The sequence below is a fragment of the Nestor notabilis genome, unplaced genomic scaffold (genome assembly GCF_000696875.1).
Source record: "Nestor notabilis isolate BGI_N333 unplaced genomic scaffold, ASM69687v1 scaffold10614, whole genome shotgun sequence".
NCBI classification, from domain to species: Eukaryota; Metazoa; Chordata; class Aves; order Psittaciformes; family Psittacidae; genus Nestor; species Nestor notabilis.
In genome coordinates this window covers 926-22,608 of record NW_009925239.1, presented here as the reverse complement: position 1 = coordinate 22,608, position 21,683 = coordinate 926, and the positions used below count along the sequence as shown (strand labels likewise).

Here is a 21,683-nt window from a genome sequence, read left to right as displayed (position 1 = left end):
GTGTTTGGGGCTTTTTTTTCCTCTGTTATACGAATTTTTCCATTATATACAGGAAGATTATCTCAAATGAAATTGCACAAGTTAGAGTATCTATCTATAGGCATACGTGGTCAATCTAACTAAAAATTTAATAAGCAGTCATTACTCGGTCCTGGTTATACATTCCTAAAGGCTTAATAATACAGTTTTAAGAAAATAAAATAAAACAAAACACAACAAAACACAGTTGTAGGGTGGCAATCTCTGTAAGAAGCTTCCTTCCCTCCCAAAACAACCAATGGTTAACTGTACTTTCCACATTTGAACTGGGGTCTAAAGAGAAGTAGTTTCAGCTCCTAAACAATACAAAACATGACTGTCCTTTCTAAAGTCTGAATGGTTCAATGTGTCATTCAGTGAAGTTCTCAAACAAATAATACTGGTAGGATGCAGACTGTTAACAGAGATGAGGACGGTATGCCGTGGATAGCAAAACTGTATGAATGAAGGGGCCATTATCCAGTGATTCAAGCAGCTTGATGCAGGAGGACAGCTCTCCCTGCAGCAGTGGAGGAGGAAGGAAAAGGGCTCTTCTGCTCCTTAGCCAAAGCTAAAGCCAAATGTGCTGAAGCACATGCCCCCTCCTGCTCTCAGGGCCCTGGCCAGCACTCCTTACACTGTGTGAGGGGAAAACCGCAGCCCAAAGGTGACCAGAGCCATGGCAGGGTGCAAGCCTCCCCTCCTCTGCCCAGCTCCTGATGCTCAGGGGCAGGCCAAGGTCTGCCTCTGCTCCAGCTCCACAGCAGACACAAGGGCTCCCACAAAATCACTCATGTGCCAGAGCTGCTCCTGCACAGCAAGGAAGAGCCCTGCAGCCTGGCGGCTTCCTGACTCCTGGCCTCAACTACTACATATGTCTGAACACAGCAACAACCAGAGAGGTCTCTCCCTCTGCAGAGTAGCATTACCAAACACTACAGTCCCAGAGGGCTACCTCTAAGGTAAGCTAACTAAACACAAGGGCAATGGAGCTGCTTCTTCCCACATTAGCAAAACATAAACATAGCTAATTAACACAACTGCTTTGACTTTTAAAAGTCTCTCTTTTCTGGTGCCAGGTCCTGCTACAAACGGAAGGAAAAAAAAAAAAAGAAACATAGAGCCACTTTCCTAGACGGAAAAGCAGCAGAATCTTAAGCCTTGAGGATCTGCTTTGTAATTTGCTACTGGCATAAACAACAAAAAAGAAGTCCCGTTTATTTGGCTGGGTTTTGTGGTGGCTTTTAAAGAAAAAAATCCAGACCATCCAGTGCACCTTCTCTGCACATACACACACACGCACATGCACACGCACCAATGGAGAGCTCCAGAACAGGCATGGGAACCACAACGCCCAAATTGTGAAAAGACATGGGGAAATCTCACATTTGTTTTCAATTCTCATTTAGCAATGAAGCAGCAAAATGACGTATTGCGAGAAATAAACAGTCACAGAACACACATACACCCAAACGCAACCATGGATGCATTTTTCCCACTTTTTTTTTCCTCTGATAGATGCTGTTATTCATCTGATAGCTTCTTTCTGGCTGTGCTGAAGTTTTTGAAGAGCATCTGGTGCTTCTTTAACCTTTATCAGAACTTAAGAACCTCAGTGGCAATGGACAATCAATCTCAGTATTGCCACAACCAACGCTCTCCACTTGAGATTCTCTAAGAACCCCTTCTATAAACTGAATCTCGCTCTGCCCCTTTGGTGCCATTCTGGGTTTGGTCTTGGTCTTTTTGTTTGTTTTGATGTTGGTTTTGTTTTTTCAAATTAACAAACACAGCATATTAATGCAAATTGGATGTTTTCTAAAAAATGCTCAGATAATTAGTTCAGCAATATGCAAAGTGCATCTATTTGGTTCTTTCCATAGATCACCTTCTGTTGTAAGTTTCAATTCCTTCACAGTTTAAAATATTGTGAAGAAATTATATGTATACTTTATGTATAGAACTATTTATATACATACACATATATACACACAACTCTGTACTTTATAGCCATAAACACTCATTACTTAACTATTTATATTATATACACATGGCATGAACACATGCTCAGTGAAGAGTTGGTGCAGGCTGAAATCATTCCACCGGGTTTAATGGAATAACAACAGTGGAAACCATGAGTGAGTTATCAAAAGACACAGACATACACCTATCAGATAAGTGAAAGACCAATTAAATCAGCTCTTCCATGTTCCTACTAGCGCAGGATTGTTCCCACCCCATTCCATGCTCCGTATGCACATACACAGCTATTCTGTGTTCAGTTTACATGAGAGGGCAGTGGTGGTTCTTTTTTCTAAAGGAAAGAACAGTCCATATTTACTGGGGCTTATCACAACCTCTTCTGCAGAAGCGCAGCACAGCTGGGTCTGGATGTCTTGGAGGAGCCTGAATGCTGCGCCACCGCTAGCTGAAAGCACCTGCTGAAGCGTTATTGCATGGTTAAGGGACAGCTATCAATTGTTCAGAGTCTGTGAACTCTCTCTCTTCCAACAAGTGGTACAACTGTATAAATACATATTTTAGCACAAAACAGTTTAACACGAGGCAAGTCCAAGTACAAATGAGACCTAAAGGCCTATGGGTGAACTTTAAAGGCCAAGAGTTCTTCAGAGTGCATGTTGTTTAAGGAACGCAAGTCGGGTAATTTCAAAAGAAGTTTTGTGAAAATAGAGGCTTCATTTGGATGATTTTTCATTATTAAGGTCCTTAATGCACGGATTAGTGTTTCCTGAAGCGCCTCCACAGAATTGACATTTTCTATTCCGGAACGATCTAAAAAGAAAGGGGTGGACAGGTTGGGGGTGGAGAAGACGGGGAGTGAGAGAGAGAGAAAGAGAAAAACAGAGAGGGGGAAGACTGAATGGATGTAGTTACGTAGTTTGCAACATAAAACCACTGCAAGAATCACTTACTACATTAACAAGCACAAGAATAATTAAATACTTATGCCAGAAGTCTCAAACCCACAAATACCAAAAGTCTTTCAAACATTATTTACTTTGTAAAATATTCATCTCATGCTGACCTGGCAGTATTCAATCACCTTTCCTGTAATCACTTACCCATGTTTCCAGCAAAGGACAGACTGAAGCACACGTTTAAGTGTTTTGCTGAATCACAACTTTCAGTGCAAGGAGAGAGGGCATGTGGAAGTAAAAAGCTCAAACATTTCTCAAGGCTGGACACAGAACCCTAAACTTAAACTGGAGGTTCATGCTTGAGTAGGAAATCCCACTCACGACAAGCCACACTTGTATTTGCACAATGGGAGCCCCAAGGGCAAAGGGAGTACAAGCTTTGACACGACTGCCCACTATATCTGAGTGTGTTCTGAAGCACTTACAAAATGAAACATGATGCACCCAAAAATTCCCAGCTGAGGAAGAAAAGAAGTTCAACATCAAGAAAAATATTGTGCTTCCACTTACTGCACTTGCTCCACACCCAAAACATCTCTTTCCAGAGAGCTTTATTTAAGAACATGTCTGTTGTCCTTAGGTGGAACCTAAGTCACCAGCTTAAAAGGATGATTTTTTAAGCAAAATGTCTCATCTAACAACCATGCACAGCAGGTGTTTTTTCCAAGCTGTATCCTGTCTTCTTAAACACTACGTAAATTCAGCAGGGCACACACATACACAAGTGACGGACGTGAACAGAAATGTGCTTTGATGTGTACATGTACTTAAGCACTTCACAGAACTGGGACACAGAATGACAACAGCTTTCTGGAGTAACACTGAGTCAGATCTACAGTCAGAGTGGGAATCCCTTCTTTATGCTGTCAGTGTCAATCCAATCAGGTATCTCAGGTGAACAGTCTAGAAGTCCTACCAGACTGGTGCAGGTCCCTACTGCTACAGGAAAAAGTATTACATAAACCACTTAAGGATCCATCTTGAAGCAGTTTATGTATTTTGTTCCTTCAGATTGTTCCAGAACCTTCTATTCTAACAATTAGGAACTTCGATTAACATCAAATTACAGGTTTTAGCACACATGCCACTCTTCTGTGAAGAATGTCATTACGTTTGATAGCTGCTCTCCATGAGAGCATGAGTGAAGAGATACCCCTCTGCCTTTATTTGTTAAACTATCTAGCCCACTTGCCCCCCCCCCCTTTGCACAACCTGATTGATTCTATCCTGAGCAGAGATGACAACATAATATGCCAGATGAGGTTTCTCAAGAGCTCTGCAGAGTGGCAACAGTACTGCCCTGCCTCTGAAGGCAGAAAAACGCAGTCCAATCTTCCCTGGCTGTCTCAAGTAAGTTATTGTAGCCTCCTCTCTTCAATTAGTCCAAGTCTTTCTTCTCCTTCCCTCTTAGCCTACTTCCAGTTGCTCCCAGTGGCCAGCAGAAGTTTCTGTTAGTACTATCCCAATAAGAAAGAATAATAGAGGGTGTGTACTATACATTCTTCTACCGCAAAGTATCACCCTCAGTTAAGAGGTTATCTGGTATCTAGCCCCGCACAAACCACATTCTTTCAGCTTTGCTTCCACCTTGCTTCTTCCTTCTTTAATGCCCATAATCCAAATTGCTATCTCCCCTCCATCTTCAACACATCCAGGTAACTGAAGCCAGAAGTGAAATGTTCTTTTAGTTTTGGAATGCTATTTCCTCAGCACCACCAGAAATACTCCGACATCTTCACTGTACAGCCCTGCTTTTCCTTTCTTTGCCATATGACACCAAAACAAGAGGATGTACACAGTTATGCACGTTCCTTGCTACTACCCCTGCTTCTTTCTGCACATTCTAAATACCCCTTGTAAGACTGGTTATTCATCCAGTGTTATGTGGAGATGCTTCTGACAAGTGTCCCCCCCACTAGCACTATTTAGAGACATGAATATTTCTTTTTTCCCAACTGGTGTTTAGTTTTGGGTTAGTTGGTTGGTTTGTGGACGTTTTGGTTCTTTTTGCTTTTATTTTAAAAGATTTTTAACTAGTGCAGCATGGTATGCTACATTCTGAATCACTTGATCAGGATTCGACAGTCCCACTCTCTTATCTGCTTCTGGAGCTGATGTAAATCTTGACTACTTTACTTCCTTTCTTTCAATCTTTTCTTGAGTAACTTTCATTCTGACATGAAGTCATCTTAATGGCTTTATTCTTCCACCTTCAGTTCTTCTTCCAGTTACAGCATCTTTTGCCTTTGCCTGCATCTCCATGTCATCTACACTGATGCTATTCCTGAACTCTTCCTCCTTCTCTAATTGAGCTCTTCCTCCACCTTACGGGATGTGACTCTCCGGATCACACTCCACTTTGAGGGGTAGAGTGCAGGGGATCTGTCATTTGAGATACATTTAATCAACAGATGCCCACAATCCTTTAGTTCTACTGGCACCTTCTCCTACTGGCAAGCACTTGCACCACAAGCATCTTCCCAAAAAGCTCTTTTGGGGACACTTCTGTTCTTCTTAGGTACCTGCTCACGTATGAAGCTTGCTCACTTACTCACTTGAGCAAGTAACAACCGCAGCATTTCAATTCAGCTACGAGCTACAGACTGAAGCTGATCTGAAAGTTGCTGGACACCGAGTGACCGTCAAGGTTACTACTGTGTCTGGAATATAGTATGAGCATTAAAAGACTAATGAAGCTGTATTTTATAAAACCCTAGAAATAGCTTGTGAAGATGTCCAGGAAGACTGCGATCAGACTGCACATCAGATCACAAAGCAGCTAAGCTAGGTAGCAACGATGTCCAAACTATGATCTGATAAATCCTCAGCAGCTGCAAGAAGCCTGAATACCAAACACCACCTCTTTTTGTCCTCTTGCACAACTCTGACATTATGTACTGCATGTTACAGACCACCCCTAAGCTAAGTTCTGCTGGGAGTCAGCAACAGCTTGAAGCAGTGCTCAAAAGCCTGGGGCGGGGGCTGGCTCTGCGCTAGAAGCACATTTAACAGAATAGATACAGCCACTTACATCCAAAACAGGTGACACAGCGATTGCGGTATTCTAGGGCCCAGCAGCTGAGCAGTCAAGAAGAGTAGCTGTAGCATTACACAAGGAGGGAAGAGGCCTGGTTCTCAGCCCTCATTTAAAGATTATCTCCAGTTCTTGCCCATTTAGTTTTTTTTAAGATAAAATTTGTAAAGCAGAGTCTGGAAAAGCAATTAAACCCCCAGGTTTCTCCCTGTTAACTGAACATTTTCAGACTACAGTGCCAAGCTTGATTCACACTGCCATTCATTCTAGCTTTTGAAGCTTACAAAGTCTGTACCACCCTTTGCTCATTACCATCACTTACAAACTGAAGAGGCTACAGCTGCCCATCCTGTGTTAAAATATTTTTCAGTTAGGTCACACACAAAGCTATCAGACTAAACTGTCCTACCTTGTCTACAGAGGCTTCTTGTGCCTACAGCACCTTGCCTGGGGTGCCCCTTCCTGATAAGGAAAATGTGGGTCTAAACAACCCATGTGGCAGATGTGCACTTGTTAGAGAAGCGAGTGGCCCCCAACTGCTGGCTTGTTGTTTAAGTGGGCACTACTAGCACTCCTGTTAGGTACCTCTAGAGAGCTCCTTACCCAGCAAGCAGGGATTCTGCTTCTTGTATTTCAGGCATTATATGCAGAGTTAATGTGCCTAATTTGAGGCTTTAGATAATACTACAGAAGTAGGTGCTTAATCCTTCTTTGAATCTGGGCCAGGGTGTTCTGTATATCCAGTAACTGAAACAAGATATGAGGCTGGCAAAGATGTTAGCGGATTGGCAGACCTTTTGTGGTAAGAAGTCACAACGCAGATGAATAGGGCTTTCTTGCTGACACAGGGAAAGATCAAGCTGTTGGATTTGGATTTAAGTAAAATATGCAACAGACCTCAATGACAATACTTGGAAGTAAAAATACCACCTTTCCCAAGACTTAAACTGTGCAAGTCAGGAGTCATTTCACTGATGCTGTCAGAAAAATAGCTTCTAAATGGCCATCAGGCAGCTATGAGATGCATTTTTGCATTGTATAGAAAGTAGTAGGAAAATACAAGCCTGCTGTCACATTTCCCAAAAGGCAGTATCAAAAAAAGCAGGTAGGTGTAAATTACAGGCTGCTAGTAGCTTAAAGCCTACCAAGTTGCACTTAGATGTGAAAGAACAGATATACATTTTACAGGAATCTTCTAATAGAGACATGTATCTAAAAGCTAGCAAAGGTGCAAGTCAACTTTCTCTCCTTACCAGCAGATACCAGGACAACCGCTGTGAACAAACTCATTTCCTCATCACTAAGTTGCAGGGCATTTAGTTTCTCGCTAAATTCAAACATAGAGTTGAGCAGATCACCAGCTCCCATTGAATGCAGGTCATCCACACTGTACTTCTTTCCACTCAGGAAGGTGACGGTACGTTCCTTTGCATCAAACAAAGAAGCGAACCGTACCATTAAAACCTGGTGAGAGAAAAAAACAGAACAACAAAACCACATAAATATAGGTGGAATTCTAGGAAAGCCAAAGAAAGAATTAAACCTTCTAACATCATTCCAGCTGTCTCATTACCTGCTGTACAAGCATTCTATACAGAAAACTGACAGCATGCTATTGACCTGTCAAAACCAGTGCAAGCTCTGACCCAGTAGTACAAGAGAAACAAACAAGTGAAGAAATTAGCCAGTGGGATGCAGGGGAGGGGCTACAGCACACAAAAGGGAGGAAAATTAAAATGTAAGCCTCAGACAGCCTGAGCCACAAAGACAATGCCATTCATAAATATGCCAGTAGGTCAACTTGCTTAAGCCACTGAACAGCCAAAGGCATACAGAGCATTAAAAGAAAGGTTTTCTTTGCCACACTCACAAAGAGCAAAATGAAGATACTGAACCAGATTCTTGCTTGGCATAAACTGGAGCAGCTCCATTGAAACAATGCTGATTTACACCACCTAAGGATCTGGACCACTAGGCATTCTTTGGGAAAGTACCATGCTGCATCACTGTACCCACAGGAATGTTAATGAGCTTTGGTAGAAAGAAGCCACAGGTACGGCCTTCAAAAGTCAAGGGAAGCAGGGCTTGAAACAGCACCTGGTCTGTAGCTGCAGCTGGGAATACCCCTTTGATACAAGCACCTGGCTGGAGCAGTTGACATGTGCCAAACTTACCCCTCTGGGCTGAAATTTCTCTTGTGGTTTCCCAGTCGTACTGTGAAACGTTTCCCTCTGGAATGGCTTGTAAAGTTTCATTTGCTCATGTTCAACAACCTTATTTACATTTCCAAGGTTTAAGTTGCACAGAACAGCCTTCTTATTTGGAGAAAATGAACCGACTGGCACTGGTTAAAACTTCAGACTTCTTGTAATCTCTTGGTGTGAAAGTCATCTCTTGTCACTTACCCTACATAACTGCATGAATTTAAATGTGTACTACATTTGAGAACAGAACCAGGTTTTCAGCAAAGACTGGTGCTTTTGACAAGCTTAAAACAGGAGGGCTTAAAAAAAATGATGTTTGAGAATTTAAACACCATTCATGCACATTAAATGACCTGCTCCAAATGACATGCAGCAATCTTGATGGACACATGAGCACTATATATTGTTCACCTTTGTCAGCTAAGCTATGTGTCCTTTGATGACATTAACTACAGCGTGCAGAAATCTAGGTGCAGAAGCCCTCAGAATACAAGGACACAAACGGCAGGCAGACAGAGCTGAACTTGTGCATTAGCAGGGACCTACCAGGTACTTCAACCTTTCAGTTAAAAATGGTTATTTCCCTTACAGAACTGGGCTCTAGAAACATTAACTTTAAATAATGAGCAACCAGCATTAACACTGATATTCAAAATTGAAGCCCGTGAAGCTGTGTTGATTTACACTAAGGCAAAGACCTCACCTATAGATTTCAATGTCACCTTTCTAACCCAAGGAAGAATGGTTTAGACTATGGCATAGCACATGATTAGTTCATCCCATTTCACTTTAAGACTCCTATTTGTGCATGCTGAGGATATACCTGATCAAACCTATCACCTAACCATAGCAATATAAGCACATAAAAGCCTTTACATAGGCAAGTACTTGCTCACTTCCTCCCCACATGCAACCAAATTAACAAGTTTTGAGTCTGTGGAGAAACTGATTCACTACCTCAATGGAACCAAGGTCCTTCTTGGCTCTGCCATCAACTACATTTGGAGTGGGGGCTCCTGGATCTCAGGGAGGACCCACTAAAAATCCAGTTGAACACCTTATTTGAGGCTCACTGCTGTTTCTGACCTGGCTCACATAAAAGCCATGCAGATGCCACCACCATATAAGGAGGTCCCCAGTACTCCCAGTTCTAAGAGGGCTTTTTAGCTTAGATATGTGTGATTATATACAGCTATGCTGCTTCTGCACCAACATCATCTCCATGCATCTTCCTGCCCCCAGACGAACAAGCATTCCTTGAATATGAGCTAGTGGTAAGCACAGTGCCAAGACGGCCACACACAGGTGCCCAAGGGAGCCAAAATGGGCTCAAAGACAGTACTTTTCCTCAGATACTTCTATTAACATGCAGATGTTGGGATATCCTAGTTTAGTTACCCAGAAGAAAGAAGTGACCTTGTATCTATCAGGCTTTCAAGATGCTTTTGCATCTATTGCAATGGTTTCATAAATCCTGCTGGGTTTGGGTTTTTTCCACTCCTCTGCAGCATTATTTTTTCATTTGTTTGTTTGTTGGGCTTGGTTTTTTGGTGGGTTTTTTTTTCCTTGTTGCTAAGATGCCACATACGCCTTTAACTACAAGTACCAGCTCAGTAACAGAAATCATTAATTTTTCCTATAAGTGAATAGGGATAAGCATGCAGCCATACATTATTATTAATTCTCTTGGATATAGTAACCTTCTTATGAGCAGTGCCTGTAACTGGCAAAAAGGCATATGAATGAGGCTTGAGAAAAGCCTGAGGTGAAGAAAGGCCAGGACCAAACATTTTACGTGAAAAACATGAAGATTTGACTTTGCATTATAGGACCAGTTCAAGCTTGATTCTCTACCCTCCTTGCAGGCACTGAACAGCATACCACTTTGCAGAGCAAGGAACCAACAGTTTTGTGTAATGTGAACAGCAATATAACAAGCAGTAGCTGAAAAAGTGAAACTACAGCTCTTAGCTCCAGGAGCTGTAGATGACTAGTAAAAGGTCAAGAGTAAGTATAATGGCAAAAAATACATGACTGCAAAATAAGAGAAACAAAGAAACTGACACACTCCAGGCACCAAGTCTTGCAATGTAACTTGTTCTTTCCAACCCAACAATTACCCATTTTAGAACCAGGCTATATAAATGCAGGTGAAAGACCCGTCACATTACACAAGAAATGGCTTCAGTTCAAGTAAATACAGCATTTCTCTTTGAATGAATAAATCAAGTAAACAAGAGCAAAAACATCACCAGTCCTGCCTTCCTCAGAAAAGCACGTAACACTGAATACTTGGGATTTCAGCTCCACCAGCCCTCTATGTTTAAACTGGGCATTTGAATACACATAAAACGTGCACGGTCTCCAACAGATGCAAGAGTTTGGAAGAGCAACTAAAACCTTAAGTAAAGGTCTCCTGGTGAAGGTCACCAATTATAAAACAGCATCAAGCTCTCCAGTATCATTTCCAATTTAACACCACTAATTCGTATATACGTCATGACCACAAGTGGATGAAATGAACCACGAGGACTTGGCGGGATTAGTCTGTAAGTCAGGCTGCAGGTGGTACGGTATCTACAGTACTACAGTACAGCAGTACTACAGCTAGTTATCAGTGTCACTGCATCGGAGATGGAGGCTTCAGCAACCCCCAGTTGCCACCAAAAGCTAGTGGTGACTGGTCAGGATGGATGCTCTGGCTTTGGCAGGGAGCACAGTGGAAGAAGGAAGGACCTACAGAGTGATACACACACTCTCCTACAAAACCGGTAAGCCAATAGGTAACTTTCTAAACTAGCCACCCTTCGAGATGCACTGTGCTTTTCTCCAGGCTAAGTAAAGGTAGCTATCACAGTAATCACTCCTATACAAACCCAAGAAAATCCTCATTACTCATTTATTCATGCCCAGGGAAGAAGAAAGGGTAGAAAGGCTGAGCAATTTTGAGCTAGTTGGAAGAGGGACCGTTCACCAAGATCTGACCAAACAGAAACACTGGACACTATCAGCTTAAATAAAGCTCAGAGCTAGCATCCATGAACAAGCTGATTTTGCCCACATAACCCAGTTCTATTTATTTTTGTTTTTCAGGGGGTCAAACTGATGCACCGCTTGTCAGGTCCACAATAGACACACAGTGGTCTCACCTCAAAGGTCCCAGCCTTCAGAAGATTAACCTGGTCATGTTGGGAGAGATCTCGGAAACCTGGGATGCGCTTGGCAAACTCCACCACTTCCTTCACCGCAGGGGTAAAACTCAGGGAAAACTCTTCCCAGACTTCATGGCCAGACTTGTTTGGGTCCACGTGGGGAGTCTTACTCATTGGGCAGACCTGATGTTTACAAGACACATGCAGAAAACAACTCCTTAAGAGATCATTACAAATATTAACAAATACTTGAAAGAAGCAGGTTTATTCTTCAAGAAAACTTTGCAATAACGATGCACACAGAAAAAAAAGATTAGTATTCCTCATTCGGTTCCAAAAGCAACTGGATTTCTCCCCCTTTCTTTAAAACAAAGAAAAACCCTACCACAGCAGTTCAGCAGCAATCTGTTTCTAAATTTGCTGACCTTGGCAACTTCAACATCATTTACAGTGAAAGACTTGAGAGAACCCATATTATGCTGCTCTTCCCTGATCTCAACTCATGCCAGACCTCTGGATTTTTTACTTGTATTACTCCTGTAATCTCACGATTAATCACGATTTCACAATCGATTGCAATCTCACAGTCACTACTACATTCATTCTCATCTATCTTTCTTGTTTTGCAGGCAATTAAAGTGATTCAGTCAAGGTGACAAACATGCCAACACCAGAGCAAGGAAGTGAGCCTTGGCTTCCTGAGTCACGGGTTTACGAGGACAACCTTCCCCTCCTAGATGTTTGCTTTTATCTGTATCAGTGAAGGAGGAAAACCAAGGAACTGATATTCCAATCTTGCTCAGTCACAGGATGACAAAATGCTCTTTCTTTTATACAAACACATGGCAATTTTTTGCAGGGAAGTCTGAATCCATTACAACAAGATCAGAAGTATCAGTCAAGGCTGACTGCCAATAAATTCCCTCTGTAAAAACCAACCTGATGCTCCAAGATAATTTCAGTTCTGCTTTCTAAAATCTGCATCTTTTAATGAAGTTTAAATCTTTTAATATTCATTTCGCCTGTCATCATCAAGGAAGAGAATTCCTTTAAGTATTCCTCACAAGTATACTAAACGGTGTATATAATCCTACATAATGTCAGCCAAGCAAAGACAAAACAGTGAAATAGATTAGCAGTTCCTCAGAGCTATGCTGGTTTTTTCATCTTGAAACTGATAATTGCCTAGCAATTCTTTGTATGGAAGGTCCTAAGATTACAATATATTCAACAGGTATATATACACACATGCAGGCGTGTGTGTGTTTGTGTATTCAGCAACAGCTAGAGAAAACAAGATGGAGATAGATATGTATTTCTCATGTGGGTTTTTTTGTTGGACTTTGCTTGTTTGTTTTCAAATACCAGTTGGTAACTGGGCAGTCAATACACACAAAGCTCTTCCCTTTCTCTCTCCCCAGAAGCCAAAGAACAGAATTGTAGATTTCTTGGTTCAGCTGCGAATCACAACATAATTTTTGCATCTGAGAAAAACACCCAAACCCAAATGATTACATATGGAGTAAAGGGGGACCTTTTCCATGAACTAAGAATCATTCAATATTCTGGCAAAATGACAGGCCTAGGCACACAACTAGAAGCATGGCAGACACTAACCACTGCTCTGCTCATGGTAATGCAACAGCTCACACAGGTATTGTTAAAAATACAGTACACTCTGAAATAAGGAATCTGGTTCACCACTCTGCTCTGAATCAGACATAAAAAGCACTTCAACTTCTCATCCTATGATGACCTATCCTAACTCCCAGGCACTCTGACCCAAGGGAAAACCTCCAGTTTTCTCCTCTGTGTATTATGTCTAAGCTCTCTTGAGAGACCTCTGCCCAAGAGTCACAGAATATCTCAAGTTGGACTTGATCCTGATGGGTCTCTTCCAACTCCTTGCTCCTTGCAGGACTAGCTAAACCTAAACCATAGGACTAAAAGCATCACCTGGACTCTCTTGTGAACTCTGACAGGCTTCCTCTGGAAGCAGGTATCAACTTGTACAGTCACTAGTTGTCTTTACAGAAACCTGTTTAGGAATGACCTGTTCTACTTTTCCTTGGGGGTATTGAGTAAAAAAACCAAACAAAATCCCTGAACATCTGGCTCTATACTGGTTCAGAGCCTAACTGCACTCCCCTACCACTACTGACTCATTTCAGCCAGATCCTGGTCTGGATTCTCTGGCAAAACCCTCATTCACATCAGGGATGCAGGGAGGGGGGCTGCAGTGCTCTGTTGGATTCAGTTTTGTTTCCTCATCGTCAGCTGTGTTGAACCTCCCTGCAGCTACTGTGCGCAGGTCAAACTGACTGGTTTGGGCCTCTTGCAGGCAGGGACACTCCCTGCCTGCCCATACTGACAGGTTTAACCTCTGCTTCTCAGGAGTGCAAAGAATGCCATTGCAGTGACTCCATATACTTTCCCTGCAAGGAAGAAAGGTTGGGAATTATTATTTGCCCAGAGTCTGCAATTAAAGTCAGAGCCTGCTAGGGATGGCATGGTTCACATAGATAGTAGCCAAAGAAGGGAAAAAAAACCCAAAACAAAACTGGAAAAGAAAAACAACAAAAAAAGAAAAGCCAGCGTCAAGATAAGCAGCCTTCACTGTGTGGAGACTTTCAGGGGTCTCCAAGAACATGTGAAGAACCTTTACAAACTTAAGAGGAAGAAAACTATGGCAGCTCAAGTACTTCAGAAAGGTCAGGGGCTCATGCTTCTCAATCGGAGCGCAGAATGAGAACAAGGATGTTATGTTCTCTCATCCCAGGCAGTTCCAGTGATAAAGAGAAGGACAATCTATTTTAAGGGGCTTACAGAACCAGTCGCCTGAACGGCAGAGAAACAGCAGGTGCAAGGGAAATCAGAGGGACCTGTTAAGGAGAGGAAAAAACCCAAAATCTATATGCAAGAAAATCCTTGTTAAGAATTCAGTGAGAAAATGCTCTAGCAAAGTCATCTAAGGTTCCTAGAAGTGCCTTCAGAGTCACACTTAAGCAAATACTACAGAAAAGACCCCTCAACTTCTCTCCAGCAGTTTAGCTGTGCATCTTCCTCCTGACTCTGTTCAGAGCTGAGGATGTTCTAGGGGAGAAGCCTGTGGGTCCCACCGAGTCTGTATTTTACACTGCCTGTAAAATCAGCCTAGCCCCATAAAAACAAAACACCACCCAAGAACAAACAAACAAAAAACCCAAAACCAAAACAAAACCAAAACAAACAAACAAATAAAACCCACAAAAAATCAGCACCAAAACCAGCCCATGCAGACTGGCTTAAAATCCTAGCCCTGAGGTTTCACCCCAGATATTTGCTCTAAATGACTTGAAGGAAAATACAGCATATCTGATTGTAGAGATATCTTAAAGTGAAGCCTTCAAGAGGATTGAGTGAAGAAGGCAATTTATAAGCTCTATTTATAAACATCCATTTTCACATTTAAGTCAAGCCAGTTAAAAAAACTGTGAGCTTTCTTCAACCAGTGCTCTTTGATGTTAGTCTATTTTCAGTTTGCTAAAAAACAAGAACCCCCTTCACTTGAATGATTTCAAACCCTCCACGTAACTTGAGCCATTGTTCCCCTTCATCACAATTTGCACTATTAAACGTGTGTCACTATTTTAAGTTTCAGTAGTTGTGCCAATAGTGCGCAGCTTCACTGACTGAAGTGGCACAGATGATCACAGCCATCACTAAGCCTTACGCTAAGTCAAATCAAACAATTGATATCGATATACCAGATGCATTCTTCCTCCAGTGCTGCAAGAGTAAGTGGTATTCTTGTTTGGAGAAAAGCCATCTTCTGGGATCCTATCACACAGTCGCTGAGTGTAACCACTGGTGAAGTTCATGCAGTGGCCATTTGGGAAACACATGGTGTGCCCGCTTGGATAATGCATTGCGCTTCTCCCTTTGTACTGTCCACCAAGGTGCTGCTCACTTTCAGGGTACTGAGGGCCCCCAAGCCCGCTAACACAGTGCTTGCTGCTCAAGACGTACTGCTCAGCATTCTTTGACACTCTCTCCCCGCTTTGGGGCTGCATCATCTCTGCTGGGTTTTGGGACTGTTCTTGGTTGTACATGAAAGTGTCTTTGTGGGCCCTAGTGACCATACCGATCACTTCTTCCTTCGCCATGTCAGCGCTAGGAGGGGGAGAAGGGCTTTTGATGGTTTCCCGCTCTTGCTTGGGCTTGGAGGAAAGGTCTTCTTGAGGTGCTTGATCTTGATGTTCTGTTAATGCTTCGCTGGGTAAGTGACCGCTGAACTGGCTGTTCATCATGGTTTTCATGGCACTCTGCATTTCAATCAGCATCCTCTGTTTTTCACGTTTGGGAATACGGCCAAATCGAACAGCTACCAAGGTGGGGAGACGAAAGTGGTGGGGAAGAGAGGAAAAGAAGGTCAATCCTGAAAGTGTTAGCATGCACACAAACAGAATACACATCCCAACCAAAAATCCTGCCTTTCAAGGGAAGACGTTAACTGCTCTCACCAATACTACAGCAGGGGTATTACCCCTGAAGTCAAGGAGCATCCTGGGCGTAGGATAGGTGTGAGATATGAAACGCATGCTGCTGTTTACATACAAAGAGAAGGCAGCTCTAAAGCATATAATCTCTAAAGTCTTTTCCCCTTTTGCTACAAACCTGGCTATGGAGTACAAACGGTTGTGTTAGTTAACTGTCGGGCTTTAAGACTGGACCAATCAAACCAGTACAACTTTGTGACCTGACAATTAGCTGAATGTAAATACAGTTCATAACATATCTGAATACGTCCTACAAGACAGCTCCTCATGGACCAATTATATAACTTGCCAAAACAAGAGAACCATTGCTGAGTGAAACTTACCTTGGTACATTTTCCTGATAACTTTGCCTTGACAAGGACATTTTCTGATGGCAAGGGGATGGGCATCATTGTGGCTGCAGCATTTTTGACCCTGTCCTAAGGAAACTACACCTGCCTCTACCATCCTGTCCAACCACAGTCTTACAAGGGCTTATAACCAGTTTCGACTGATGTAATTATGTTCATGCAGTAGTCCATCATTAATGTAACTAACTCTCTTTCATTAAAGCAGGTGCAACCTTACGCGCAAACAAGCGCCTAAGGGATGAAATAACTCCTATGCATGACAAGAACTCAGAACAATTATTTAGAATAAGTTTTAACACTCCACCCACTAAATTATTAACAGCCCAAGATTCCTGGTTCTTGTGAAATAAACACCCTGAGAAAATTAAAAAGTGAAACAGGAGGAAGAGTTCTGGTTTGTGACATCAAGTTGTAGCAGACTAATGAACCACACTTTCAGCATTACATTTTAAAATGTCACAAGGAGTGGACAACCAGCAAGGTGGTCAGAGACACAGCTCAACATTACCCTTTACTCCTTGCCTTCCCCCTCCCTCCACGGGGAATAAACCTCCAGCAGGTACAAGCTCACTATGCTCATCCCATGCACCCAAACCTAACTCTTTAGGCTCTATCATGATTACCCCTAAGGCTATCGGCTTGGGCAGAAGTCCCTTTTCTTGAAAAAGCAACAGTAACAAAAGAAACTCATTGAAACAAAATTGAGACTCTTATTACAACCATCCCCCTAACAGACCACTGCAGAGCATCCCACTGCGTTAGCCTCCAGGGACAGTATTAGGTTACCAGTTCAGGAGGGTCAGGGAGCAAGAAGGCAAGCTGATCTAAACACTCCCAGACAGGGAACCTGACCCTGACAACAGTGCTGGCTGTGTTATCTGCCATTGACACCCTTAGCAATTGGTTCTGAGGTGGGCAGCAGATTCTCCCTCAGAGGATCACTGCTCAGGAACATACCATCTCTTGACATCCCAACAGACAGGCATTTTTTGAAACGACACTGCTGGCATCTGTTCCTATTCATTCTCATTATAGAGCAGTTGTTATTCTTCAAGCACTTCTTATACTGGATGTTTTGCTGAATGCTTCTTCTGAAAAAACCCTGTAAGCAAACAAAAAAACCCCGGAACTATTATTACAACACATGTCAAAATCCTCCTGCCAAGATTTACCTCTCCACAAGCACAGAAAACACCACTGTTTCTCATGAGCTTCTTCAGAGCCATCAGCCCAAAGTGATTTGAAAGAACTTGCTACTCCTCATGACATACTTTGTGTGTGATCTATGCATAATGCAAACTAGTTATGATTTCTAATTATAGAAGATGCTAAGTTGTTTCCTGCATAGTCAGCAGCTAAGAGCAAAATATCTCCAGTATTACCTCTATCACTTAACTGACAGTTTCCAAGATATGCACTCAATCTCCCATGCTATCAGGGCAAAGATGAAAGTCAAAATCATCTTTTGACTTCAATCTCCACAGTCTGGCAAAAAAACCATCCTGTTGCACCATATGACCTTCAAAGGTGGTTCTTTCACATAACCCTTAAGCTGATAAACTCTGTCACAGAACACAGCATTTTCAGTGTTAAAGCATTAGAAAATACAGATCTACTGATGCATGAACACGCAAGCACATAGTTCCGGCTTTCCCTGTGATAAAGAACTGCCTTTCTGAACCTGTTTTGTTCTGTGTCCTAGCCCAGATGATGACTCACACCCACTATCTCTTAATGCAATTAACATTCACATGTCTGGCATGACATGGTCCTTACCACCTGTCTGCAGGTCTTGTTCTCTGCTGCGCACCCCAGGTCACGCAGGGGCAAGAACAGAAAGCATTGCAGAGTTCGGAAGATGCTGTGTCTTGCTAAGTGGTTTCCCTTTTCCTACAACTTATACACTGTCTGAAATTTCTTAGATTTAAGTTGAATAGAGAAGCATACCAATATTTTTTTGTCAGTATCACCCCCTTTCCCCTATGGGGAGAACCTGAGCATTTCACCAGCAGAAAGGTGAGCAGAAACATAGCTCACCTTGCAGCCCTCACAGGCATGAACACCATAATGAAATCCTGAAGCGACGTCTCCACAGACTTTGCAAAGAAGAACCATGCCATTAAATTCTAGAATCAGAACAGAAAAGTCATGGATATAGAAAACCAACGACAACTGAAAGAGTGCGTTTCCAGCTTTTAAAACCTAAACTGAAAGCAAAATACGTCAAGTCAGTTCAACGTACAAAAAAATACAGCAGAGGAACAAACAAGAACGTCAAAAATCCCTCACCAGTTCAGAAGGTACCAGTGCAAGAGAGGGGCAGGGCTGCAGGAGGAAGACAAATATGAAGCACTCAACAGAATAGAGAGAAAGCATGTATTCACTGGACTTTCAATCACAGTAGCATTGTACTGACCCATAGAAAGTCTGCTTACATTCACACAGTTTTAAAGGGACTATTTAGTTAACTAGGCCACCAAAAATCAGGCTCAATTTGTTTTTCCATCAGGACAAAGTAAGCCCATATAAAGGCTACAGTTTCCTCAACAGAGAATTAACATATTTGCTTTAAAATAGAACTACTAAAGGACACTTTATTTTATTACGTATTGTAAACAAGCCATATGCTCTTCCTATCTGGTAACAATTTAGGACTGGTAACTCAGCCACATCTACATATGTAAAGACTACTCAATTGAGTGCATATCCAGAATGGTATGCTTGCACACTTGAACTTGAAAGTACTATCTCAGCCCTGTAAATATACTCATGGTTTGGGTTTTTTAAGCTTTTCCCCACCTATTTTATTTCAGTTTGTCAATAAATTCAGTAAAGACTTTTTGTAAGTCCTAAGTGCTGGTCTAACACTGGTTTCACTGAAGCCAATGGGAATTTCACCAGTGACTTCAGTAACCACAAAATTACCTTAACAGTGAGCAACAGAGACAGCTGGAAATACTCCTGCAGAAAAACATATTCTACCAGGAAAAATAATTTATCTGACATTTGGGTTTCATTTGTAAAAAGGAACCAAAACTTATTTTTCATGGTTTTGAAAAAGAACCAAACCACAAAATCTCCTTTTTTTTTTTTTTATTTTTTTCTTTACATAGCTAGTACTGAGCTACAAATGTTATCTATCTATATATCCGCCCATTCATCCATCCATCTGAACAGTTTACAACAGGTTTCACCTTCAGGAACCTCTGCCCTGACGCCAAAACCATAGTTGCTAGCAAATCTTTAAGAGGAAGTAAATGTTCTTACGAAGAACTTAGGGTAGGAACACTCTAAGGAAAAAAAAAAAAAAAAAGATGGGGGAGAGACTTTTAAGGTAGAACTGTTAGATGTTTATTCTAGATTCATACCAATTCAAAATGATAAAACAATTTTGCAATAATTCAGTCTTCAAAAGACTAGTCTAAATTGCAGCGAAGTGCGTGTTAAACTGCTCATTCCTGTACTCAGTTTGATTCCTTCCCTTCCAAAACTGTTTAAATGTAGTTCTTTATCACTGATCTCCTCCAATTACCAAAACAGCACCAATAAGTAGCTGGAGCTAGACAGCTGAATGCATTTTACAGGACTATTCTTTAGTTCCATGCTTATGGAAAATCACAGAAATGCCTTCGCAGCAAACCACACAGAAGACCTGTTTGTAATAGACAGGGCTGTAACATACAGAGGGGAAATGGTGGTTATAGGAACTGGCACCAAACATACTTGTGACTCCATTATGGCCTTTTGTCAAGCCAGCAACACTCGACTGGTTTGTTTTAATAGTCTCCTCGAGCCGATCGCTCTTTGGTGCCCCATCAGAGCCCTCGCTGCCTCGGCCGCTGCAGCCGCTCTCCGAGGAGGAGCTGTTTGGAGAAGATGGTACAGGCGAAGAGGACGACTGGAAACCGCTGTCTGAGCTCTCGCTGTGACATGAGGCTGGGCTAGATGCCGAGCTTGAAGAGCTGATGTAAGCTATCACACCCCCTAAGGCAAGAAAAAAAAGGCGGCATGTAGTGACATAACAAGCAGACATGCACCGCTGCCATGTGAGCCACGCCATGACCCAGCACCACCAGACCTAGCCATCACGTGTTCCCGGGCACACTCCTTTCCCTCCCTCCCTCAAGCTTGCTTCTTTCCATTTGTTTTCAAGGGCTGACCTCCCATCCCCTTCTTCCCTCTTATCAGCCTCCTCTGATCCAAGTCAAAATGAAATGGCAGAACCAAAGGATGGAGCAACAAGCCACGGTGCAGGACAGGGCAGTGGGGAGAGGGCACAGGGAGGCCCAGGGAGGGCTTCCCTGGCCACCCTCTGAGCAGTGCTCATCTGGAGCCAGAGCAAAGCCAGGCTCTTACAGCACTGTGGAGCTGGAATGCAAACAAGCTAGGTTAGGGACAGAAATAGGGCAGGGAGAAAGACTTCACGCAGGCTGCGTGCCAGAGGCACAGAAAGGAAGAGCTGGGAGGTGCTCACGACGCAGAAGGGAAGGGGGCAAGAGAAAGAAATAGCACTGCAGCCTGGTTAGCCTACTGAGCACCATTTGTCCAACTGCAAGCTTTTGCAGTGTTTCTAGCAGCAGCTAAACTCTGACTGCTAGGCTGCTATTTGCAGTCTCTGTCCTGCCGCATCTTGCTAGCTGACACACTTGAGAATCCCTCAGATGAAACAGCTTTTTGTCCTCAGATGGACCCGAGAGCAGTTCTGGCTTTTCACAGGCTCCTTTTTCTTGCTTATAAGCAAGAGAAGGTTGTTTTCACTTCACTGGAGTTTGTCTCCAAGGCTCAGCATTTCAAAAGCCAATGTAAAAACACTTGGTATTTCACACAAATATTTCAACAGTGAAAGCCACTCAACTGTTCAAATAAATTACACTCCGCACCCTCTCTGGTTCATGCCTGCACTGCTATCTAGAGCCTCTTCACAGACAACTCAGGACAACTCCACACATCAGGAAGGATTAAAAACTTTACAAGGACCGACCATGTGCTGGCTTCCTCTGGAGGAATAAAAACACTGGTGTCTGTAGGGTCCTTGGTCAACTGAGCTAGCATGAAAGGTTGGGGCTGGAGCTCCCCACATCAGGCATCACCTCCTCAGAGATAAAGGCAGTGCTGTTATACAACCCTGGAAAAAGATCACTGCTTGCAGGTAGACAAATTTTCATTATTTCTACCAGCTGTAACAGCCCTCTCAGCATTTCTGCAGCAGCTTCACTGGCCCATTTCCTCTTTAATATCTGATTTTTTTCTACCGAGGAAACCGCCACCAACACCACAAAGAGCGCGCAGCTGAGGAACCCCTGCCTGGCGGGGCAGAAGTCAGGCCAAGCAGCCGTGTGACATGTCCACTGCACAGAGGCTGCTTCTCACATTCCTGGGCACCAGTGCCCCTACGCCCCACCACAGCCATCATTCCTGCACAGATTATTTTCTGTTCCAGTAAATCCT

The 21,683-nt window shown here is 42.7% G+C and overlaps 1 protein-coding gene across 1 annotated transcript; it reads right to left on the bottom strand.

The window, feature by feature from the left end:
- Nucleotides 1-1,802: 1,802 nt before the first annotated feature.
- On the bottom strand, nucleotides 1,803-20,372 carry LOC104404518 (nuclear receptor subfamily 1 group D member 2-like). The gene is given in 8 exon segments (XM_010012964.1): nucleotides 1,803-2,811; nucleotides 7,245-7,455; nucleotides 11,345-11,530; nucleotides 15,094-15,710; nucleotides 17,193-17,337; nucleotides 18,273-18,361; nucleotides 19,959-20,076; nucleotides 20,078-20,372. Coding segments are annotated over 8 exon segments (1,653 nt in total). The 5' UTR covers nucleotides 20,168-20,372; the 3' UTR covers nucleotides 1,803-2,614.
- Between the last annotated feature and the right edge of the window lie 1,311 nt (nucleotides 20,373-21,683).